The following is a 23,248-nucleotide window of genomic DNA, read 5'->3' as shown; positions in this document are numbered from 1 at the left end:
GGGGTCTGAAGGGTTCTCCAGAGATGTGGATGCCTTGATCGGACGGGACACGGCTCTTCTTCACACACACAGATACAGTTCACTTTTATTAATATTTCAAGTGCAAGAGAAATATTGGGTACAAACACAAACACGAGTAAATCTACAGTGTAGATTCTACACCTAACCACGCAGACTCGTGTCATGGTGTTGTTGCGACCACCTTTGCATAACCTCCCCCATGTTCTCCGCTTCCGGCTCGTCCGATGATCCCTTACGGAAGGCTTTCATAGCCTCCTAAGCACTTCCATTATTGATTTCCCTTTCCCAGCATGGTCCCCGCATATTAGGACGCTAGCAATTCATTATATTACAAAAACAAGACATTTCAATTCTGATTTCTTATAGGTAACATTCTTAAGCTTATACTCGATATAAAACATAAAATGACTTTACTCTAAATTTCGGTGCATGTTCGTCGCTAACGGCACCACTGTGCAAGCCCTAGCTTCGTTTTCCCGAGAGAGACAGCATGCCGCTCCCGATCTGTTCGGTCTTATACCGTATAAGAGTATTATTTTTCTCTTTCTCTAGGTGCACCTTCTTTGTACCCTATAGGGCCATTGGGGTAAGGGTATGCATATGGGACATGGGTTTTGGGGCAGTAGCAATAACGTAACGCAGATTTTGTACTCACTCATATCAATACGTCAGCGATAGCGCTTTCCTCTAATATTGCGTTGGTGGATTGCTGCAAAAAAAATAATTGAAAAAAAAGAAAGAAGGAAAAGCAAACCCAGCCTAAACTTGGCCCATTCGCCAGTCTAACTCGCAACTCCCCAAGCAGATAGTGTGCTACCTGCTCGGTTTCTTTTTCCGTTTTATGCGTGCCCTTTTCCCATGCTTTTATTCTTGCTTTCTAGGAGCCTTAGCTTAGCCATAGCTAATGCTCTCGCGGCCGTCGCACTCTGCGAGAGTTGTTACTATACAATTGTGTGGGTATTATTCCTTATGTACTACGGAAATTTAAGAGAAAAACCTATAAACTAACTATAACTAAAAAAAAAAAAATTAATATTTGTGAAAGCTTATATAAGGGTCCTTATTCTGCCACGGCGTCTTTCGCTCCGCCTATGCCTTGGCCTGGTGACGGGTAGCGCAAGGCCAACAAAAACGAGAAGGAACGTGTGAGTCGCTTCTAGGGACGCGACTATTCGTATACCGTTACTGAGTCAGTATATAAATTTTAGAATTAAAAAACAAAATTTTTTGTATATTTTACATCTAACATGTAGATTATAGATGTACCAATTATATTCTACATCTCCTCTGCTAGGGGTTGCTCGCGCACTGAACGCGGCAGAGTGTGAGAGCGAGGAAGAGATAGGTAGCGGTTCTTTGACCGGAGGGGGCGGAAGAACAAACAGAAAATTAATTTCTTCATTCTGGCTATAAATATGATCCGATCTAATTCAGATTCGGCAATCTGGTAGATATAGGCATTCTCTATGATACTGCGTTTTTAGTTTTATCGTATCTTTAAAATTGTGCCTGCCAAAGATTTTCGTCCTTTGTGGGGGCGGGACGAAATTTTGAAATACACTTGTAGCAGTGTGATACCACATGAGTCTGGAAACCAAATTTGGGTTCTCTAGCTCTTATAGTTATGAGCGGCTTGGTTCGTCCGTTTTGGGCTGGCGGCCTCGGCACCCCTGTGCTCGACGTTAATTAGCGGAGGATCGGGAACTGGCAATTTTTGACTTTGGTCTTACCGAATCTGACACAAACACATGGTTTTTTTGTTCCTTATGTACCGCGATATTTATATTAGTATATGGACTATGCACTTCCTTACTTGGACCAATATTTTCTGTGTGGCTCCATATGTTACTAGAACTCGAACCAAAAGTGCCTTTCGGCTCCCACTCGCTGCTTTTGAGTCCAACAGATCTCTTTATCCCCAATTTGAGATACATTTTGGCACTGTTCCAGTAGCCTGCTTTCGGGTGGAAGCTAAATACGTTCGACCCTACAAGCCACTTCAGTGAGAATGAGCGCTAATCGGCGACGAGTCGCGCAACTAACTGAACTGGGGAAGTCTGGGATCCAACATTATCGCTTTAGAACTCCAGCAATTGGAGAATAATGTCGGTGCTGTTGCGTTCTTTGCAGCACGGGATATCTCTGTGCAGCCGAGAATTGCAGTTAATTATGGAAGACAATGCAATGCAGAAAACTACCCGCTTAACTGGCCGATGTTCTTTCTTGATCAGCATCAACAGTAAAGCTCCCTGGGCAGAAGCTACTTTCGTGGGTGGCTGACAGAGAAATATTGAGAAAAAGATTGGTTTTTGCGACTAAGTCGGCCCCACGTTCTTGCTCTCCATTCCGTTGCAGTGACGCTCACAGATCGCTTGATCAACTCGACCAATTTGGGCAACACTTCAGCTCTGTTGCAGCCCAAGCCACATAGGAGGAAACCCCTTGAGCCCAGGAGGATCAGAGAAGGTTGACTGAGTGTAATGTACATATTACATAATGTATTACAGTAGTGTACTCCTACTTTCTTAACATTAACCCATAATATAATGTACGAGTATTTATGTTCAAAGACGCCAAGTGATCAGGTTATCCTGAACTATATTACGACTTCGGGGTTGTGCGGTCTTGCTCCCAATGAAATCGTCCAGAACTTCCTTAATCGGCACTAGGACTTTTGTAGTTACGGTGACGGTTTCTGCCTACTGGAAATTCCCATTCCTTGAGACTTATAGGGAGTAGGATTTCCACCATGTAAATATTCAGCTATGGAGTTTCGATGAGTACTAGTTTTATTCGGAAGAAATGTTCGGCTTATATACAGTTCTGCTGGTTACAATTGTTTAATTAGGTCTACAGATACTTTATGAGTCCACGCTCACATTACGGACTTTATCATGTGAGGTTGAAGATAACTCCCGCTGCCTGTTGCACATTTATTTAGGTCAGCGGTGCGTTTTCCCCTACAACTCCTTTTCTGTCAGTTCAAATCTTAGCGCCTTAAGGCCCACTATTTACCTAGGTCTACTCGTACGATAAGTAGGAATCGTACCCCTGTTCATGTGTTCATGAACACCAAGCATTAGTTGGTGTAAGCCCAGCATGGCGACGAAAACAAACCGTAAACATTGAAATTAAATTAAGACAAATGGCTATGCTCTTTAGTCCCCCAGGCCTATGCCTTCCTCGACGGTCCCTTCCCCGCTGTTGGCCAAAATCACACCGTACGAGGGGTTCTCGATGAGATGGACTTGCTGCTTGTCGTTGGGGCGACGACGGCGCTGCATCTCCCTTACGACCAGCAGCGGAGTCATCACCAGGGCCAGGCAGAGGAGGATGGCCAGGATGAGCATTGTCCAGTGGAAGGCGATGTGCTTGCCGGTGGAGGGAAGAGACCTGGTCTGATCCGATCCCGATCCCGCTACCGATCCCTCGCAGGTCTCCGGGGCTATGCACAACTGACCCGGCAAGCAGCCTTGGGAGCAGATGGGCTCGCATTCGCTGGTGCTGGAAGGAAGCATCCTGTATCCATCCAGACAGACGCACGTCTCCGGCCTGAGGCACTCGGCATTGATGCACTGCATCTGGCATTGAGGTTGACAAATGTGCGGCTGGCTGGAGTTGGTCACCACGTGGCCCGGACTGCAATCGCACTGGCCGGGGGCCGAGCAGCGTCCGTTTTCGCAGCGTGGTCGGCAGCTGGGGACGCACTGGTAGTGGAGTCTGGTATCCTCGTAGCCCTCGAGGCAGGCGCAGCTGTTGGGCTCTACGCAGGTGCTGTTGATGCAGCTGGGAGAGCACTCGGGATCGCAGATGGAGTCGGAGCCGGCTCTCATTCGATAGCCCTCGTAACAGCGACACTGGCCGGAGCCCTCGCAGTGGCTGTTGACACACTTCTGGGGGCAGTAGGGCTGGCAGGTGCCGGTCGGCCAGCGCTTGTAGTGGCCAGAATCGCACTGGCAGACCTCCGGAGCGATGCAGCGGCCATTTCCGCATTCCTGGCTGCAAATCGGCTCGCAGACGTTCGGCCCCTGGGTGGGACTGGGCCGGTAGCCGTTAAAGCAACGACACTCGTTGGGGGCGGCACAGGTTCCGTGTTTGCAGGGTCTGGTGCATATGGGTATGCAGTAGAAGGAGAGCAACGCCTGATGGCCCTCCAGGCAGGTGCACACCCCGGGACTGCTGCAGATGCCGTTCCGACAGCTTCGCGGACAGAAGGGCTCGCACTCCGTTATGCTGCCATTCACAAAGACGTGGCCGGTGTCGCAGGCGCAAGTGTCCGGCGCAATGCAGCGCGAGTTGCTCCCGCAGGATGGATTGCAAACGGGGGTGCAGCGATGTGGTGAGCTCTGCACGTATCCCTCGTGGCACTCGCACTGGCCGGGGGATCTGCAGAACCCGTTCTCGCAGCCCGCTCGACAGCTGGGCACGCAGACATTGTGCGAGTCGTCGGCGAAGGCATGGCCCTCGGAGCAGGCGCAGTGACCAGGTGAGATGCAAGTGCCGTTGACGCAGGCAGGATCGCAGAGCGGCACGCAGCGGGAAGAAATGTGATCGGTAATGCGGGTGTATCCCAGTTTACAGTAGCAGATCTCCGGCTGTACGCATATCCCATTGCTGCACCCGCCCGAACAGATTGGATCACATTTCCAGGGCTGTGCCACCCGCTTTTCGTGGCCAGCGTGACACTTGCACTCGTTCGGCCCCACACAGTCGCCATTTAGGCACTCGTCCTGGCAAACGGGCACACATTTCTTCAACTCCTCATCCCGCTGATGGCCGATGTTGCACACGCAAGTCGTTGGGTTTGGGCAGTGCCCGTTCTCGCAGTCCACCGAGCAAACCGCCTCACACTCGGTCCGAGAGTCATCGCGGAAGCGATACCCATCCCGGCACTGGCACTCGTCCGGCGCCACGCAGCTGCCGTTGACACATGGCTCGCTGCACTCTGGCTCACAGATGGTGCGATTGTTCCGATTGGCAAAGCCTTTGCCGCACAGGCAAACTTGAGGGCTGAGGCATATCCCAGTGGTGCCGCAATTCACGCACTGGGGAACGCATTCACTGAGTGGAGTGGAAATGGAGCTTTAGTAAGTGGCCCAATCAGCTGGTGATTTCTCTACTCACTCATCGCCGTTGCGAATGTATCCTTCGCAGCAGACGTCTTCATACGACATGTACGTCTACGGAAGAATAATGAACATGTCTGAATATTCAACTTATAAATCACTTTAATGATCAAGTGGACGATCCCAAATTCGTTGTGACTTCTTTGGCCGATCAGCTTTGGCTTACCTCTGTTCTAGGTCTGCCCACCAAGGATCCACAGTTCCCAGTGCAATTAGTCAAGCCCTGATATTTGCGCATAGTTACCAGGGTGCCCCGCATTTTCATTAGACTTGGAATTCATCAAAAGATTCAAGTGAGTTGGAGCCAAAAATTATACGATGCACAGATGTTTACTCACGGCACGCGATCGACACAGGCCTGAGCCTGCAGGCCAACACCTGAGATTATTATTAGCACAAGGGCCCACATATTCAGGAATGATCTAGCACGAGTGGTAGCACTGGTCCAAGCGCTCGGGCAACTGCTCACTTTAAGATACACTTGTCAAATGATCAGACAAGTGAGTTCTCAATTACATGAAGATGGACAAGCAATCCCGACATGGGCGCTTATCATCCTAGCTTTGCATTTTGCTGCCTCTTTGTGTGCATGTATATAGGACAGATACCCCATGGGCTGTATGTGTTTATTGAACCCAAAGACAGGCAGAACAATAGCCTCCCAATAGCAGAGATTGCGATACGAGTCCAAGTGCAGACCACGCAAATTGAGATCCTTAACATTGAATACTCACTGGTATGTAATATGACATTTGCGATTTCGCTTATCGTGCAATTTGAGCTACGGGTATGGGTATGGGCTTACGTATAAATAATATAAAAATACGAGTACAAATAAGATTCCTCTATGGGACCCACAGCGGAAACATGATGTGAGTATACTTTGTCGCTTCGGTCGCGGGGCTCCGAATAATTAATTAATTAAATATATTTCCATATTTATGTATGTAGTTTCAGTTTCAATTTTATGACCTCACAGACCCAGGGGCGGAAAATATACATGTTGACTGTTTGGCTATTAAGAGTTTTTTAATAGCCGTTGAAAGTCAGTTATTATTACAAAAAGAATCGAGCGTTTCAATAGGTACAATACAATTTATTTCGTATTGGTAAGGTAAAGTAGGCGTCAGTATGATGACCGATATAATAAAGCCATGCGATGGATAGGAAGATTATCTCTCGACTAACTATTACCAAAGACTATACAATACCAAGATGCCAAGATGTTCTATGGCGAGGCTTACCGGTGCGCCCCATGGACAGAGGGAGCGCGCGGGGTTTCAATTCTCTTTTCGGCTATGCTTCGTCTCTGCCGCGAGCCCGCTGCCCGACAGCTTCGTCTGTTCGTAAGAAACGAGCCGAGCGAGCTCGAGACCGCTCAGCAGATGCGCACAGTGGGCCCAGCTTGACAAATTATAAAGTAAAAAGGATTCAATACATTTTTTTATATTTCATTTTCGTATCATATCTCTGCTCATATCTCCTAAACTAAAATTATTTTAAAAGTTAGGTTCGTTAAAGCTCTGGAAAATTTTCTACTAGATGTGTACATTTATTTTATTCAAAGCGTTCATAAAATATTTTTTAATTTTGCCATCTCTTTTCGGCTGAAATACACACAAACAAATAATAATAACCTGGGCAACCATCAATCTGGAGGCTCTCCTTTTTTTCACGCCAGCTCCCTTCTATTTTCATTTGAAATAAAAGCTTACAAATTTAATGTTTGTTTGATGATTTTGTATTTTTCTCAGTGGCTATTATATTTTTTATTCATTATTTGGAGTTTTGTTTTTTCAAAAAAATTTTTTGTTAGCACCCTAGGGCCCTAGGAAACTGCTAATCCGGCCCTGGACCTATTCCCGTCGTCAGACTTCATATGATGATGTCGCTCGACTCGACCGAGGTGACGAAGCCGAAAGCAGAGCAAAGGCTAGCCTAAAAGAGAATGGAATAAATACCCCGCGCGTCCGTACAATGAAACGTCGAGCAGATGCTAAGCCGAGCAAGAACGTCATATTGAACGCGAGAGAACAGCTTAGATGCTGAAAATGCAACAACAAAGCGAATAAGGCGAGATAGAAATGAAAGAGCGGCAGCCGCCGTGCATAAACATATGTAGGCTAATTAACAATGATTTGTACAGTGGACAGTGCAAATAATTAACAATGAAGATGATTTACGTTTGGCTGCTCCAGTAATTATTATCTAAAGAATTTACAACTAAACAACGGGCTGGAAAACCCGATATTGACTTTGGAATGCGGCTCAGTAATATTTCCGTTTTGTTTTTTTTTCTACATTTGAAACAATGATTGTTTCCAGCTAATCTTCCTAAGATACACATATCTACATATAAGCACATATGCGCATTAGAGTGGCCCGGTAATGCAAAGTTGTGTGAAGGGATTCTGAACAGCGGGGAGAAAACATTTTTGAAATCGGTTAACGCATCGAGGTCAAAATATTCGCTTTTGGCCAAGTTAGTCAATAAGTCAAAAGTTAGTATGGACAAAACTGAAATTTGTAAATTCCCTTAAAATCGAACCATATCCGACCGGAAAATGATTCTGAATTCTGATTCTAAATTCTTTACAATTCGCGAACTATTGACTTTTTTTGCTATACCCGAACTCAAAGAGTTAAGGGGTATATTGTATTTGTGGTAAAAGTGGATGTGTGTCACGCAGAGAAGGAAACGGTACCGACCCCATAAAGTATGTATATTCTTGATCAGCATCAATAGCCGAGTCGATATAGCCATGTCTATCTGTTCGTCCGTCTGTCCGTACGTCTTGATGAGCGCCTAGATCTCAGAGACTATAAGAGCTAGAGCAACAATCTCAAGTATCGTAGAGAATGACCATATCTGGCAGATTTCCGAATCTGGTTCAGATCGGATCATTATTATAGCCAGAATGAAGAAATTAATTTCCTTTTGCTTCCCCCACCCCCTCCAGCACGATTACACGCTACTCACTCTCTTTCTCGTTCGCACACTCTGCCTCGTTCAGTGCGCGAGCGCCCTCTAGCGGAGGAGATGTAGAAAATATTTTAAAATTCAGTATTTATATACTGACTGGATTTGGGTATAAGAGCAGAGTCGCGTCCACAGAAGCGACTCACACCGTTTCTTCTCTTTTTGGTTTTTGTTTTGTTTGTTTTTGAAGCAGCTAAGACTCCTGAATTAAACATGTAACCAAATTTTGACTAGCTTGGCTGAAAGCGAATATTTTGACCTCGATGCTTCTTAGAATATTTTAACACAACTTTCTACTACTGGACCGACTTAAGATTCAACAATTTGGGAATTTCAGCCCACTCTAATGCATATACATATGTACTTATATTATCATACAACAAATTGTTTAGTAATGAGTTTGTTAGTATGAAAAATATTTTTAAATGGAAAGAGAACCGCTTAGATCATTCATACTTGTGCAATATAATTATAAAGAGTAGATAAGCGAATTCTTTAAAATGTGCCAATATGTATATAAAAAGATATCTGTGTAGTATTCATTTGCTAAGAGAGCACCAAGAAAATATTTAATTAAGGGATCAAGGTCGCTGGAAGACTTTGTTCTTATCACTACGCCTGTTAAGCAATGCAATACTCAATACAACTTATTATTGAGATAAAATCGAGCTTCCAATATTTTCGAGGGCAAACGTAGTTTATCTCGGATACAACGGATGTGGCCAAATACGAGATGCGAGAACTTGAATGGAAGTCCCAGTTCGAGAGCTCAGTTTAATTCCGAACGCTGTGCAGAACGCATAACAGAACGCTTATTTGGAGATACGAGTACGAATGTGCCCCAGAATTACACAAGATTTGCAAAAATGCAAATCATAAAAGCCATCACTCAAAATGTAGGTCCTCGGATGGGCTTGGTCTTGGTTCTGGCTGTCGGCTTTATTTGCGCGGTTCGAGCCTACGATCCAAAGGTCTGTGAGCGCCAGCAGAATGTTCCGTACACGCGACTGGCTTACAGGAGTCGACAGGAGCCGTATCAGAAGCATTCGTTCTGGATCGGCTCGGAGACCAAGTATCGTACAGTATATGGATGGGTAGAAGAAGTAAGTTCTGATGGATTCTCAACAATATATTTTAAAATTTATATTTTGTATTCCCCATGCTCTGAGTAAATAAATAATAATTAAAAATAAATAATATTTTACTCCCCCAGGTAGACTATAAAATTGAAACAAAAAGGTTCTGCTGCAACGGCTACGAGGGATCCATCTTCAACTGTATGCCCGTTTGCTCTAAAGGCTGCTCTGGAAATAGTTACTGCACCGCTCCGAATGAATGTGGCTGCAAGGTTGGCTATGGCGGAGCCAATTGTGATCCCATTTGTTCCAGATGCGGCAAGAACGAGTATTGTCTGATGCCGGATCGCTGTGCCTGCAAAGAGGGATACCAGAAGGTCCACAACGATGGCGAATGCCTGCCCGTATGCCCAGAGCTCTGTGTGAATAACAACTTCTGCGCCGAGCCGGGAATTTGCGAGTGCAAACTCGGATATGCCAAGTCGCAGATCGACTCCTCGTGTCAGCCCGTCTGTTCGTCCAAATGCGGACCCAACTCGTTCTGCCAGGAGCCGAACGTCTGCGTTTGCGAAAAGGGCTATCAGGCGGACGGGGAGGGTAGGTGCCTTCCCATATGTGAGGTTGATTGTGGTGATAACAGTCAGTGCGTGAGACCCGGAGTGTGCGAGTGCGAGGCGAGCTATGCCGGCGAAGGGAAAAACTGTCTGCCCGTTTGCTCCAAGGTCTGTCCCGATCATAGTAGTTGCCTGACACCCTCCGTCTGCATCTGCGATCCAGGCTACACCATGAAGGGAGACCGGTGCGAGCCGCACTGTCCCAAAAAGTGTTCGGACTATGCCCAATGCACAGCCCCCAATGTGTGCGAGTGCTACCCCGGCTATGTGGCCACCGGGGAAGACGGCAAGTGCGAGCCAAAGTGCAGCCAAGGCTGTGCCAACGGCTTCTGCTTCTCGCCGGAGGTTTGTGTCTGCAGCATAGGCTACCTGATGGGCCCCAACAAGACCTGCGAGCCCCAGTGCAGCCTCAACTGCGTGCACGGAGAGTGCACCCACCCAGAGACGTGCTCCTGCGAATCTGGCTACCGTTTCCAAGGGAACTCGCAGCATATTTGTGAGGCGGTCTGCGAGAAGGGCTGTGAGCACGGGGACTGCGTGGCCCCAGAGATCTGTCTCTGCCACGAGGGCTACCAGCCGCTGCCCAACGATTCTGGCAGCTTCGTGTGTCAACCCGTCTGTCAGACAAACTGTGTGAACTCTACGTGCACTGGACCGGATCATTGTAGCTGCCTGGAGGGTTACGTGCACCTCTCCTTATCCACTTGCGTTCCCCACTGCAGCAAGGGCTGCAAGTTCGGCGACTGCCTGGAGCCAGAGGTGTGTGCATGCCAGCCTGGCTATGAGCAGACAGATATGGGATGTACTCTTCAGACGCTTCAGACGCTTCAGACTACCTCCACCTCCACGTCATTTTCCGACTCTACATCTACTTCTGCCTCCACACCCACTGACACCACAGAAGATTCTACGTCCATCGATATGGTCTCACAATTGCCAGACACGAACTGTTCTCAGGAATGCCTCTGCTGGAATGAGTTCGACGAGCTGGGTCCCCTAAACAACGCCAAATGTGTCAACGTTTGTGTGGATGATCATGACAAGCCCTGCCTGGAGCTGCGTGAGTGCCTCTGCGATCCCTCGAGTGGCCAACTAGTGTGTGGGGGAAGTGGGGATTACAGCTCCGAGGTAGTGCGCTACATATGCAAGGCCGCCAAACCCAAGGCAACCTCAAATCAAGGGAAGAATGATGCAGCCAAGGCCGAGCCCAGCCAAACCCACAAAAATAGATCGGAGTCATCCAACTGGCACTCCGTAGTGGGGTGGTGCATCGCTGTCGTCGTTTTTGTGGCCATCGTAGCTACAGCCGTTAAATTCTATCCAAAATATGGCAAAAAACATTCTTACGAAGTCAATGAAGCCCTTTGTGAGAATTCTCTATAGAATATTGAAGTTGTCTTATTTAAACTACATAAGTACACATACATATAAATACATATCTATCTTCTATCTATGTTTATAAAAATGTTGTGTTCGTTTCTCCACACAATAGAGTCAGGCCGAGAGTCATGCACAGCGACCGGAGCTCTGAAAATCGCGATTTAAATATTGTTGTATAAAGAAGGTCTTTCCATGGCTGTCAAATGTTAGTATTTTTTTCGATCCAGAGTCCCTGTTTGGCTACGCAGCCAAATAGTGGAATTAAATACATAGAATATATCCAGTGGTGCAGCAGTAGAGTAAATCCTCATTATAGTTCGTTGTTTGCACTGCCCACTGTACTAAAAAACATATGTACACATTTATGCATGAGGCCGTTCTCTCGCGTCTTCATCTCGCACCTTTCTTTCTAGCCTTTCGCTATCACTTTCTCGATCTGTTGCTCTCTCGCTCGCATTAGGACACGGGCAATACTGCCCGCCTGCCCTTTGATTTCGTCTTGCACTCACTTCTTGCACATCGTCTTGGAATCGAGCTATGCAATCCGACACTGTCTTGTACCGACCCCCGCGTTTACAATCTGACCCCGTCTTCACTATCCAACCGACTCGCCGTGCTCTTCGACTCTGTATCGCCTTATATACTGTCCACAACAATAAACCATATTTAATCTGAACAACCATCGGCTCGTTAGTAAACATAACGCAAAACAACGCTACTGAAAAAGCTCAGTAGCTCAACAGCCCTTTTGCCCGGTTTCAGTCACAAACGAAATACAAACGTACTCGCAACGCAGAAATTACGAGAGGAAGTGCTTCGAATAGAACTGTGGAAGAGGGGGAATCGCAGCTAGACAAAGACCTTTGTCTTTACAGAGGCAGAGGATTATCATGGCACCAGCAGAAAGCCTTGCAGCCAGGCGTGTTCTGCGCCGACAGTCGCGTTCTGCAGCCACAGATCTGGTTCGCTCGCAAAGAAATTAAAAGATGGGGCAAAGGTTGCTGAATTACGTGCAGAGGTAACAGTAGATGGAAATCAGCGATACAATCATATTGCATTTCGATATGATCCAGATGTTGATTAGGCGCCAGTCGCCATGTGCTCATTGGCCAGATCAGTCTGCACTCACTGCAAGGCTCCAAAGTTTAATAATGAAACGAAAGGATTGTCTTGTGCTGGCGGGAAAATCAAAATACCTGCACTTGAAGCACCACCAGAGCCACTTGCTGGATCTACTGCTGAATCGAAGCAGTCTCTATCGAACATAAGGAAATATAATTCTTGCTTCCAAATGACGTCCTTTGGTTCGCAAATCTTGACTGGCCAATTCATGCGAACTCTCAAAATGAAATGAAAAATCTATCACAGAGCTGGCTCCGTGCTCCCATTGCCAGATAGTAAAAACAAATTTCTTCAAATTCTTCCAATTCGCCTATAGCGAGGCGCATAATCGGAGAGCTGGACGAAATACTGAGTGAGCACAATGAATTATTGAACTGATTTAAATGACACAAATTGGAAAGTGTCAATCACGCTATTGTCAGCTGTTCATAACGACACAGGCCACCCCATCAATAATACAGTCCACTTGAAGGAGGCCACTTGAGAAAAGGGACATCTAAATCTAGGATGGGTCGCGTCGAACCCAAATCTGTCGACACACTTGTCGCACAGTCACACACACTTATCACTATCAAGGATAGTCGTGGGAACAAGAGCCGCACATTTGTTCTTTACTTAGAGTTGGTCTTAGTTTAATTAACATAATTAAAGAGTTTCCTATATATAGTGCATAAGTTTTGAGAATAAAACAGTTCGAATTTATAACTCGTCTCAGTAACATCAACATCAGCAATCCTGATAAAACATCAGATGGAGATCACATGTGTAGATTCAAAGATAATGTTTTTGAAAACGTTGCTGCGTTCATGGCTGGCTAATAAAACAATTATTATTTATGGGGGCTCATATGAGGAGTCATTTATAGCAATATAATAATCGAATGTTTATCTGAGTTTTTTTTTGTCATTCCCACGAACGTTGACTGTCCCTCTGGCAACTGCAACTTCCGTGCGGATATCTGACTTTATTTTTATAAATGACTAATTATATTCTTATAATCCGATTGTTAAAAAAACCTGAACTTGTAGGGAAGTGTATAAATAAAGAATTTTGAAATTATATGCATAGGTTCCATGCGCCTAGACGGGAATACACATGGTAGATGGTTCGTGGTAGCTGAAGCCTGTATCACAGATGCATCGGTTTCGACTGACACAAACGCCATTGCTGCACTTCCTGCGGTAAGTAAAGGAATAAAATTTATGAGCGAAAGGCGTACCACACGGTAATTACTCACTGATAGCAGTCGGTCTGACAGACCCCGTCCTTTAGCATGTACCCCGGTCCGCACTCGCACTCGTTGTTGTCCCTGCAAAGGCCCCCTATGCCGCAGTCCGGCTCGCAGACTGGCTGGCAGCCATCGTCGGTGAGCTGGTAGCCCTTGGAGCAGCCACAGATCTCGGGTTCCGTGCAGTTATGGCGCTGGCTGTTGCCACAACCACTGCTGCAGATGGGACGGCAGAAGCGCCTCGTCTCGTCCAGCTTGTAGCCAGGATCGCAGAGACAGCTTCCGTCGAGGAAGCAGCGGCCGTTCTGGCATCCCAGCGGACAGGCGAACACGCAGTCCCCGTTGTCGTTCTTCACAAATCCCTCGTAGCAGTCGCATTCTCCAGGTGACCGGCAGCTTCCGTTCTGACACCCGCACAGGGGACGGCACTGGGTCACTCCCAGCAGGCGGCTGGCCGAGTAGCCAGTACAGCAAACCTCGATCAGGGATAGTTTGTTGGCCAGGTCTGTCTGAATGGTGTTGGCGTGCGGGTACTTGGCGGCCGTTTCAGGACTAAAGCAGCGTGTGGGATAGTGTAATAATGTATCTATCCCCCGGAAGAGCGTCGCATCTACTTACGGCACCCAGATGCGGCACTTGTGCTGTACCTTGTCGAATAGCGTCTCGTGGGAGCGGATCAGGTACTCACGCTGCTTTGGCGTCTGCTCCAAGTGCTTCAAAACCTCATAGTTCGCTCCCCCAGGACGGTTGTACAGCGGCTGAGAGAGCGACTGTCTGTTGGCCGAATAGCGACGTCCGAATTGGCTTGGGTCCTGAGATTGGGGACGCCTCGGGTCGTAACGATTCGGGGAATCGTACTCCGAGTAGTTTGGCACATTCGCCTGGGTACGGGGCAGTCCCCAAACCAGGCAAAGAAGCAGCAGGCTCAGATGTTGGCTCGCCTCATGTAACCCCATTTCGAAGGCCGTTTCCAGTCTGTGCTTATTTAATTGTTTGCTGTTTACGTTCCTCGCAATACGCTTGCTAAAATCCTACTAATGGGCCTGAGATTAGCGAGCTCTCTGCCTTCCCAGAGTTGGCTCGTGGCTCGTGGCTTATCAGTTTAGGGTCCCAAAGCCTACGCGAAATAGAGCGCAATTCGGTTGTGGTTTTAGAGATGATTACAAAGCAATACAAAGATTACAATTAAGTTACAGCTGAAGGAGAGGCGTCTGATTGACCATAGCCAAGATCAAAATTCTACAGTTTCCATTTTATATTATTAGGAAATATTTAAAAATATATGTAGATGTAGATGTAGATGGATTCTCAGTCGTTAGTTGCGAACGTAGTTTTAAATTTCCAGGAATTGTCTCTATATTTTGGGTGCATATATGTAAGTATTAATTTTCTCAATAAAACTAGTGCCTCAATTAGCTATGAAATGCCATACAAAAATCTATGCTTGGGCGTAGTTCACTCTTTCACTTGACATACATACTCGTACAGCACATGAAGTGGGCCGCATCGCGTCTCTGGATCAATCTCTCCCCAGGCCTCAGCACAGACCACAGCTCTCGTATTTCAATTAAAAGTCAAGCCCGCTTATCTCAGCCTCTGGCCGCGATTAAGACGCTCACTGACCCAAGTGAGTCGTCGCAGCCGGAACAGTCGGCAATCGCGACTTGAACGCTTCGGTAACTCAGCCAACAAAGCTGAAATGTCGCAGCTTTTGCGTACGTTGGGTATCCAATCGGTGCTGCTGGTCCTGTTCCTCTGTCTGCTGCAGGCCATGGAGCTGCAGCTGCATGAGCAGCAACTGCAACAGCAACAGGACGATCAGGCGCGCCTCAGGGAACAGCAACTGCGGCAGCAGCAGCAGCGCGAGCAGCAGGCACAGCAGCGACGCCACTCCTCGACGACCACCAGTCGAAAGCCCTTCATCATTCCCAATGGCCTGTCGCTTCCCCGACGAGGAGAACATCCGGACAAGTGCTTTCGGGAAGTTCCGTGAGTAACGAGGACGGGACGGGCTCTGAATTTTAGGGTGTTGGGTCACTACTCCTTTGATTAGGGCTGTCTTCTTTCAGTACGACAAGGAGGTGAAGATCGTGGGCAACAGCACCACCAACCGTCACTTCAACGTCATCGAAGTGTGCTGCAAGGGCTGGCGGCGGTACGAGTACGATTGGAGCAGGTGCGTCCCCGACTGCGACGATCGCTGCCAGGAGAACGGCTTCTGTCTGGCCGGCGGGATCTGTCAATGTTTCGACGACTTTGTGCTGAACTACCGCAACAACTGCGTGCCCACCTGCCCACTGGGCTGTCCCCACGGGCGCTGCTTCCTGAACGGGACCTGCCTCTGCGACAGGGGCTACGAGCTGGATGGCTCGCGACTCTTCTGCCAGCCGCAGTGCAATCAGACCTGTGGCCACAACGAGGTCTGCCTGGAGCCTGGCAAGTGCTCCTGTGCCGAGGGCTACGTCAGGGGTTTGCGGGAGTCGGCGGCCCTGGGCTGTCAACCCATCTGCATTCCCGACTGCGGCTACGGACACTGTGTGGCCCCGAACCAATGCGAGTGCTTTCCCGGCTACCATAAGCGGATCAATGGTACCTCCTGCGAAAACGGTTTCTACAAGTAAGTGTTCCGCAAGCCACTGAATTTTTGGGGAGTGCTAATTGCTATTATAATTTAATATAATTAGCTATGTCCGTTCGAATCTCAGACATTTCAAGGGTTTTTGCACACTTCCATGGTGTCCTTACTTTGCACCCTTAATTGCAATCATTACTCCGGTCTCTCTACTCTACAGAGAGTTACGGAATTCTGGCACGCCCCTTAGTGCATTTTAGTTATAGAACTGATAAATATTTCGCGGTATTTTCATCTCGATTTCCATCACTGAGTTCGATTAGTTGAAGATATGGCTTTAATCAGCACTTTCTGACACTTTCTACTCCCCACACAGGCGGTGCGAGAATGGCTTCCGTGCGAACGAGACCACTTGTGTGTGCCAGAACGGGTTCCGCTACGACAATTATACTGCCAGCTGCCTGCCGGACTGCGGCGACAACTGCGAGAACGGAGTCTGCATCTCTCCGGGCAACTGTCGCTGCTTCAACGGGTACGTGCGGAACCGGGAGAAGTGCGAGGCCGTCTGCGATCGGGGCTGTGGCTTCTATGGCAAGTGCATTGCTCCGAATGTCTGTGGGTGTGCCATAGTGCCCGGACCCGAGACCAGCTATCAGAAGTGTGCGATGGGACTGTGCAGCGCCCTGGGCCGCTGTCGCTGTCTGGAGGGGAAGATGCGGTTCATTGACAAGTGCATGTCGCCGGACACGGTCACCACATATGCCTCGGTGGATCCAACGCGCGCGAACAGCTCCCTAATCCTGGAGTTCGAGCTCCTACTGGGCAGGCACTTCATCCTGGGCGGAGCCGAGCGGTTCCATAATTCGATGTGGTGGCTGTGAGAGGGAGCGCCCCCACATGGACTGATAGCAGTTCATGTTCTCCTCGAAGTCACTCTCTCTTTGCCGTAAACCCACTCTCTCTCACTTTTCAGCCACAAAGAAAATTGAAATAAACAATGAAATATTTCCCAACTATAGCTTATCAGTATCAGTATCAGTATCATACATACATACTTATGTATGTATACATGCATGTGTATTCTGTCGCACCCCCCCTCTATGTGCGACGCCCCTGGTGTATTGTCTATTTTAGAATAATACGAGTAATTATCTATTCATGAACATAGACAATTTCTTTCTCCATACACTTAAAAGCCGAGCCTGACTGAGAAGACAATTTAGTAGCTCGGAGACACTTGCGAGCGCAGCGCTGACGATCATTCCCATTGACGGCCCCATTCACGATTCTAGAGCTGAGCGAAATGCACTTGAAATCCCCACTGGTTGGCCTTCTTATCGTCTGCCTAGCGATTGAGCGGCCCTCGCCCACCGCCGCTCAGTTCTGGCTGAAGCTGCCCGAACAGAACTGGGAGCGTGAGATGCTGGCCACACGAGACTCCGGCGTCTGCTACAGGGAGGAGATGTAGGCCACCCCCAGAGTTCCCAAGACGAGTCTCACATTGATTTTCTTGCAGTGTGGAAACTATCAACCCGAATGCGAGACTCCGACAGATATCCTTCTGCTGCATGGGCTATGTGAACCATGGCAGCCCCCAGAACCTAAAATGCCAGCCCATCTGTACGGAGGACTGTGCGAACGGATTGTGCCTCTCGCCAGGCTACTGTGAGTGTGCTCCGGGCTACTATCGGGAGGAGCGGCGGTGTAAGCGGATGTGAGGCTGGCTGTTCTAGTGCTGCAGAGCAATTAAGACTAGGAAATCCCAATAATCCACTCCAACAATTGTCGAATCTGTTCATCCGTTCCAATGTCCGTACACCCAAAATAAAAACAAGTGCTACTTTTCATAAATATTCTGCATTTCAAAGATCATAACGTGTAGATGCATGCCACGGGAAGACATACATATAAAAATACTCTTATGTATACATATGTATGTATATTCTTGAGAAAACAAGAAAGCGGGCAAAAGCTGTGGTACTTTGAAGAGGCAAGCAAACTGAAAAACGCAGAATAATATGAAATTGGTATGGCTATTAGATCAGTGCTCCGCAAAGTTTGTTTGTTGAAGATACTACTAATAAATAAATAAATAGAAATGTTTATTTACTATTTGTTTATTAAAGTATTAAAGTAGTAAATAAACATTTCTATTCATTTACTAATGCAATCAATATGCTACTAATAATAATAATAATTATCTTCACAAAAACTTGGATTTTTGCCGCGGAGAGAGAGAGAGAGATGTAACCGAATGTACGGTATGGAAACAGCAGTAATATTTTTCATTGGGTGCAAAGAGGATAGACAAAGGGCAGAAATATATTGTAATTATTTTGTTAGTTGAATCATAAGACAGTAGATACATAAATATTCATATTATTTTTGATCGTCTTTGAGCCATAATATTCTAAAAATGTATTAAATTTATGGAGTGTACTTTCCCAAAGTTCCACTCGAAATCAATAATAGTCACTTGTTACTGAATTTCTTCGAACCGCCGCTCAAATGGTTTGAAAATAGCAAAAACAGAAGCCGATACAAATTGTTAATTATAAATATATTTGACCATATAGATAGACATCTGTTCAGCTGCCGAGAGCAAACCTTCAGTCCGGCTGCCCCATTGATACGACCACTGGCGAGGTGCTGATTAGGGGACGGGCAAGGGGTCGCTGGAGGCGATTTGCGACTCACAGACTCAGCTTTCGCAATTGAGCCCGTTTATTGAGAGTCAGTCGATTAGTCGAAGTGCAACACCAGCCGCCGACGGACGTGGGCGCATAAGTGCGTACTTTACAATTGTAGTTCGAGAAAAAAAAGTGACATCACATCACCATGAGGTCATCGTGTCAGATACTCGCCCTGACTCTTCTGCTGGCCATCTGCGCCCTTGGCCAGGCACAGTTCAAGACGGCGGGCATTAAAACGCGTCAGCCGCCCTCGGGTAATCTTCAGCTGTCGGGCAATGCCAGTGAGTACAACCAAAACGGCTACGGGTGGAACAGCCACAACCAGAGCAGCTACGGCTGGAGTGCCCAGAACCAGACCCAAACCCAGACCCAGACCAGCCATGGATGGAGCGATTTCGTCCCTGCCGAGACCTACCAGCCCGCAACCTCGCCGCCCCTGTACGGACACTACGTGCAGCCGGTTGGACCGCCTGGTGACACGGGCCCCACAAGTTCTGGACGAGACGGCACTGTTCATCAACAAAACCCGATCGGCCATGGCCAGCGGTGTCTGCTATAAGGAAGTTCCGTAAGTCGGGGAATAGCTTTTGCAACGAGCAGAACAAACAACTTTAAAATTGAACGTAAAACTAATGATTATCGCTCGATTGGGAAAGAAATCGAAAACAAGGCGAACCATTAAAACAGTGAACTAACGACCTCCACATCCTCCTCTGGCCTGATAATGGAGTGCGCCGCGGCTCACTCTGTGTGCCGGGCAAATAGTACAATATACTCGGATTCCAACGACTTATGTAAGTCGCCAGCCATTCTAGTGATAGGATGCAACGCGATACGAAAGGAATGCAGTCGATTAGCTCCCTCCGAATGCAGCTGTAAATATTCTAGAAAATGCTTAAAAGATGTTTTTTTTCCGGCTAGTCATTTAATAGAAGGACTTTTAACAAACAATTAACTCGAGTTAATCCATGATAACATGAAAATCTCGAGTCAATTGAATATGGAAAGCCTTAGAGGACAATTGCAATAGACCAATGGATATTGCTATATTATTGGGAAAGTTTCTGGGACGCAAGGTAATTGTGAGGAATCGACTTAAAATGTTTCTGAGGCAAACACCACTGACATCGTCAATTGACCCACATCTCCACGAATTTCGGGGGTGATTATTGATGGGAATGGAATGGTTCATTAGCTTATGTTTATTTAAATATAGTCTCTGCTTGTTAGCCATGAATATTTGAGTCCGAGATCCGTTTTTGAATTTACAGCACCGCTTCCCTGCTGCGCAACTCGCGGGAGAAGTTCGTTGGCAATGGCACCACCCCGGACATGAGCAGTGTTGAGGTGTGCTGCGAGGGCTACGAGCGCAACCCGCACATCTATCGGAAATGCGATCCGATATGCGCGGACGACTGCCCAAACGGGATCTGCACGGCGCCCAACACTTGTGTCTGCATTCCTGGCCACGTGCGAACGACCGAGGGGAAGTGCATCTCCACCTGCCCCCTGGGCTGTGGCAACGGAGTGTGCGACGAGCGCAACGAGTGCCGATGCAGAGAGGGCTACGCCCTGGATCCCGTGAGCCGCAAGTACTGCCAGCCGGAGTGCAGGCAGGGCTGTGCCCAAGGACGCTGTGTAGCCCCCAACAAGTGCGAGTGCCTGCAAGGCTATCGCCAGGCGGCCGACGGGAGCTGTGAGCCGGTATGCGACAGTTGCGACAACGGACAGTGCACGGCCCCGGGCCACTGCAGTTGCAAGGCGGGCTACCTCAAGCTACAGGGACGCTGCGAGCCCATCTGCGAGCAGTAAGTAGGAGTGCCCACATCTCCGACCCGATCTAATCTCGTCTATTCTTTCAGACCCTGCAAGAACGGCCGTTGCATTGGCCCCGACTTGTGCGAGTGCGCACACGGCTTCGAGTGGGATCGTAAGACCGCCGAGTGCCTGCCCAAGTGCGACGTGCCCTGCCTCAACGGAGCCTGTGTGGGCAACAACCAATGCGAGTGCAAGCCGGGGTACGTGCTGGACGAGCATCAGCGGTACATTTGCCAGCCTCACTGCCCCCAGGGCTGTCCCAACGGCTTCTGCACCGCCCCCAACTTCTGCATTTGCCGGCCAGGATTCATCAAGAGCGGCATAAAGGGTCGTCAGAGCTGTACGGCTGTCTAGCTGTCTAGTAAGGTGATCACAAGCTTTATTGTGTGGGCTAGCCGAGATTAAAGTGGCGTCCGATCAGGGCACTGAACTCATAGCTAAGTTGCTGGTTGAAGTGCAGCCTTCTTTCATTCGTGGCGAACTGATGGATGAGCTGTGGTGGCTTTAGGCAGCGATCGACGAAGTGCGTCTGTCCATTGGGGCAGCTGCAATGGCCGCTGGCATCGCAGCTGCCATTCAGGCAGTGCTGCTGGGACGGCCGGCAGCCGCAGATATTGGGCTCCAGACACAGTCCGTGGGGGCCACAAGATCTAGAGGGTTACACATACATATAATATACGGACAGGGACAGTTTTCCCAACTAGCCTTACCCATCGCACTTGGGATGACACCCATTGCCTCGGCCCTCGTGTCCCTCAAAACAGCGACACACTCCGGGGGCAATGCACACTCCGTTCCCATGGCCGCAGTCGTCTACGCACTCGGGCAGGCAGCTGGTGGTGTTCAGATCATAGCGATAGCCCTCCCGACATTGGCACTTGTACCTCGACTCGCAGAAGCCATTCTCGCAGTTTCTTTAAGGGAAGGGAAGGGAAGATCAACAATGGAAGCGGCACGATCTAGTGTGTGGTGAGGGTAGATGCGGCGACTTACATGTGACACTCTGCCTCACAGACACTTCGCTGGGGACGCTTGATGAAGCCAGGAAAGCACTCGCACTGGTTGGGAGCAACGCACTTGCCGTACCCACAGTCCGGGGTGCAGATGGGCTGACAGCCCAGCTCGTCGGTGCGACGATAGCCAGGGGAACAGTCGCAAAGTCCTGGAGCGACGCACTCCTCATGAGTGCCGCACGCCTGGGAGCACTGGGGCCGACAGTAGAGGCGCGTTTCCCGGTCCAGGGCGTAGCCTGGATGGCAGGCACATGTCCCGTTCAGGTAGCACCTGCCATTCTGGCAGGATATGGGGCAGGTGTGGATGCAGGCACCGTGCGCGTTGCGCACGAACTCTGCAAAGCATTCGCATCGACCCGGAGCCCGGCAGAAGCCGTTGAAACAGTTGTCCGGCGAACTCTGCGAACAGTCTGGCACGCATCTGCCGGAGTAGGGATCGCGCCTGTAGCCCAGGCAGCAGACCTCAATGCGATTGTAGAAGATGGTGGAGCCATTGCCTCGATGGGGTGAACTCCTCCGTGTCTGGAAGAAGACAACGCTGCAAGTGAGGGATGTAGGATGGAGTTCCATTCGAAATAAACGGGCCTCGAGTACTTACGGCACCTCGCGCTGGCAGAGATGCTGCTGGCGCTCTCGGGTAAGACTCAGCGATTCCATATCGCTCGGTATGTGTATGTCGCCGAAAAGCTGCGGTGGCTCTTCCTCTGGCATGGCCCCAATCATCGCCAGCATCGCCAGCCCCGCGACCACCGTCAGCCGAGCCGTCCCCACAGACGACAATGAATTTCCATTCGAGTGCATGACGACCAGCTGTTTAAAGCTATAGATTCGTGGAGCGAATGATCGACTGGCATGGGAATCGAATATGCGATATTGTACTACGGGCATAGCGCCGCCTTATCATCGTGCGCGCTCTCCGGAAGAGCAAACCTCAAAAGCTCGAAACAAAATGTGTGCTTTGCGCTGTTCTTATATTGTTGTTATTATTATTCGTATTTGCTTGGTTTGGTGGTGCCCTGAAGCTAGTCTCTTGGGCATTTTCGGATACACTCGTATTAGTCATTAAAAAATGTACACAACTTAACAGTTATACTGCCAGCAGTTGAGTTCGCACTGCCCGAGTCTTATCGGTAGAGTAATCCGTAGAGAAAATACGAGCGGATGCGGCATTCGCTGTGCCGAAACAAATTCAAACTTTGCAGTTTTACTAGCACACTCGGCGGATACACAACTTGTATTTCAATTAAATAAATCACTAAAAATGAAATTGTGCAGGCTCTCCTTGTGGTTCGGTGCGATTTCGCTGATATTTCTAAACATAGCGCTGGAGCTGAACGCCAACACCATAGACACGGAATCTACAACCAAGGAAGAGGGCGAGGTGTCCCTGGAATCTTCAAGCAGCACAGAAGGGCTCACCAAAGACACCACCGAGGAGCTCCAAACAGATTATTCGACCACGACGAAAAAATACGAGGAACACAAGCAATATTTGGATGCAGAAAGAGAAGATAACATTAAAACTCCTGTGAATAACAATGAAACTCCTGTTAAAACCAATCCCGGAAAGGCAATGTCAACACCCGCAATAGCTGCATTAATTGT

General features: G+C 48.3%; 7 protein-coding genes across 8 annotated transcripts; 4 read left to right on the top strand and 3 right to left on the bottom strand.

Annotated features, from left to right (window-relative positions):
- Positions 1–2,792: 2,792 nt before the first annotated feature.
- On the bottom strand, positions 2,793–5,640 carry LOC111068943 (cell death abnormality protein 1). Its single transcript, XM_022358749.2, has 4 exons — positions 5,486–5,640; positions 5,314–5,416; positions 5,146–5,201; positions 2,793–5,082 (listed from the first exon to the last, which is right to left on the bottom strand). The coding sequence occupies exons 1-4, from the start codon at positions 5,554–5,556 to the stop codon at positions 3,180–3,182; spliced, it is 2,133 nt and encodes a 710-aa protein (XP_022214441.2). The 5' UTR covers positions 5,557–5,640; the 3' UTR covers positions 2,793–3,179.
- A 3,249-nt stretch (positions 5,641–8,889) lies between these two features.
- On the top strand, positions 8,890–11,843 carry LOC121404837 (neurogenic locus protein delta). Its single transcript, XM_041595215.1, has 2 exons — positions 8,890–9,230; positions 9,341–11,843. The coding sequence occupies exons 1-2, from the start codon at positions 8,994–8,996 to the stop codon at positions 11,198–11,200; spliced, it is 2,097 nt and encodes a 698-aa protein (XP_041451149.1). The 5' UTR covers positions 8,890–8,993; the 3' UTR covers positions 11,201–11,843.
- A 1,271-nt stretch (positions 11,844–13,114) lies between these two features.
- Positions 13,115–14,596, bottom strand: LOC111068947 (cell death abnormality protein 1). The gene is made up of 3 exons (XM_022358752.2): positions 14,166–14,596; positions 13,557–14,099; positions 13,115–13,495 (listed from the first exon to the last, which is right to left on the bottom strand). Exons 1-3 carry the CDS (start codon positions 14,501–14,503, stop codon positions 13,399–13,401), a joined length of 978 nt encoding a protein of 325 aa, XP_022214444.1. The 5' UTR covers positions 14,504–14,596; the 3' UTR covers positions 13,115–13,398.
- A 588-nt stretch (positions 14,597–15,184) lies between these two features.
- LOC121404838 (tenascin) lies at positions 15,185–17,137 on the top strand. Its single transcript, XM_041595216.1, has 3 exons — positions 15,185–15,536; positions 15,601–16,164; positions 16,496–17,137. The coding sequence occupies exons 1-3, from the start codon at positions 15,247–15,249 to the stop codon at positions 16,998–17,000; spliced, it is 1,359 nt and encodes a 452-aa protein (XP_041451150.1). The 5' UTR covers positions 15,185–15,246; the 3' UTR covers positions 17,001–17,137.
- Positions 17,138–17,335: 198 nt separating this feature from the next.
- On the top strand, positions 17,336–17,966 carry LOC121404839 (platelet endothelial aggregation receptor 1). Its single transcript, XM_041595218.1, has 2 exons — positions 17,336–17,583; positions 17,636–17,966. Exons 1-2 carry the CDS (start codon positions 17,423–17,425, stop codon positions 17,835–17,837), a joined length of 363 nt encoding a protein of 120 aa, XP_041451152.1. The 5' UTR covers positions 17,336–17,422; the 3' UTR covers positions 17,838–17,966.
- Positions 17,967–18,859: 893 nt separating this feature from the next.
- LOC111068923 (fibrillin-2) lies at positions 18,860–21,071 on the top strand. Its single transcript, XM_022358716.2, is given in 4 exon segments — positions 18,860–19,287; positions 19,289–19,380; positions 20,084–20,620; positions 20,675–21,071. Coding segments are annotated over 4 exon segments (1,269 nt in total). The 5' UTR covers positions 18,860–18,957; the 3' UTR covers positions 20,985–21,071.
- LOC111068945 (wnt inhibitory factor 1) lies at positions 20,993–22,499 on the bottom strand. 2 transcript variants are annotated; one of them, XM_041595271.1, is made up of 5 exons: positions 22,242–22,499; positions 21,624–22,181; positions 21,517–21,544; positions 21,341–21,430; positions 21,188–21,280 (listed from the first exon to the last, which is right to left on the bottom strand). In XM_041595271.1, exons 1-4 carry the CDS (start codon positions 22,442–22,444, stop codon positions 21,386–21,388), a joined length of 834 nt encoding a protein of 277 aa, XP_041451205.1. In that variant the 5' UTR covers positions 22,445–22,499; the 3' UTR covers positions 21,188–21,280; positions 21,341–21,385. The 2 variants fall into 2 exon arrangements, with proteins under 2 accessions (XP_041451204.1, XP_041451205.1); XM_041595270.1 differs by having other exon boundaries at positions 20,993–21,280; positions 21,341–21,544; positions 22,242–22,498.
- Between the last annotated feature and the right edge of the window lie 749 nt (positions 22,500–23,248).

This window comes from Drosophila obscura, unplaced genomic scaffold (genome assembly GCF_018151105.1).
Source record: "Drosophila obscura isolate BZ-5 IFL unplaced genomic scaffold, ASM1815110v1 contig_46, whole genome shotgun sequence".
NCBI classification, from domain to species: Eukaryota; Metazoa; Arthropoda; class Insecta; order Diptera; family Drosophilidae; genus Drosophila; species Drosophila obscura.
This window is presented reverse-complemented; position numbering and strand designations above follow the sequence as displayed.

Coding starts and splice junctions, on each gene's coding strand:
- LOC111068943 (XM_022358749.2), bottom strand. CDS start 5,556: ATGTGGGCCCTTGTGCTAATAATAATCTCAGGTGTTGGCCTGCAGGCT. Junction 5,417..5,485: donor GCCTGTGTCGATCGCGTGCC/GTGAGTAAACAT, acceptor ATGAATTCCAAG/TCTAATGAAAATGCGGGGCA. Junction 5,202..5,313: donor TGGGCAGACCTAGAACAGAG/GTAAGCCAAAGC, acceptor ATTCTTCCGTAG/ACGTACATGTCGTATGAAGA.
- LOC121404837 (XM_041595215.1), top strand. CDS start 8,994: ATGCAAATCATAAAAGCCATCACTCAAAATGTAGGTCCTCGGATGGGC. Junction 9,231..9,340: donor TATATGGATGGGTAGAAGAA/GTAAGTTCTGAT, acceptor TTACTCCCCCAG/GTAGACTATAAAATTGAAAC.
- LOC111068947 (XM_022358752.2), bottom strand. CDS start 14,503: ATGGGGTTACATGAGGCGAGCCAACATCTGAGCCTGCTGCTTCTTTGC. Junction 14,100..14,165: donor AAGTGCCGCATCTGGGTGCC/GTAAGTAGATGC, acceptor ACGCTGCTTTAG/TCCTGAAACGGCCGCCAAGT. Junction 13,496..13,556: donor TGTCAGACCGACTGCTATCA/GTGAGTAATTAC, acceptor TACTTACCGCAG/GAAGTGCAGCAATGGCGTTT.
- LOC121404838 (XM_041595216.1), top strand. CDS start 15,247: ATGTCGCAGCTTTTGCGTACGTTGGGTATCCAATCGGTGCTGCTGGTC. Junction 15,537..15,600: donor AAGTGCTTTCGGGAAGTTCC/GTGAGTAACGAG, acceptor TCCTTTGATTAG/GGCTGTCTTCTTTCAGTACG. Junction 16,165..16,495: donor TGCGAAAACGGTTTCTACAA/GTAAGTGTTCCG, acceptor CTCCCCACACAG/GCGGTGCGAGAATGGCTTCC.
- LOC121404839 (XM_041595218.1), top strand. CDS start 17,423: ATGCACTTGAAATCCCCACTGGTTGGCCTTCTTATCGTCTGCCTAGCG. Junction 17,584..17,635: donor GTCTGCTACAGGGAGGAGAT/GTAGGCCACCCC, acceptor ATTTTCTTGCAG/TGTGGAAACTATCAACCCGA.
- LOC111068945 (XM_041595270.1), bottom strand. CDS start 22,444: ATGCACTCGAATGGAAATTCATTGTCGTCTGTGGGGACGGCTCGGCTG. Junction 22,182..22,241: donor CTCTGCCAGCGCGAGGTGCC/GTAAGTACTCGA, acceptor CCTCACTTGCAG/CGTTGTCTTCTTCCAGACAC. Junction 21,281..21,340: donor TGTCATCCCAAGTGCGATGG/GTAAGGCTAGTT, acceptor GTAACCCTCTAG/ATCTTGTGGCCCCCACGGAC.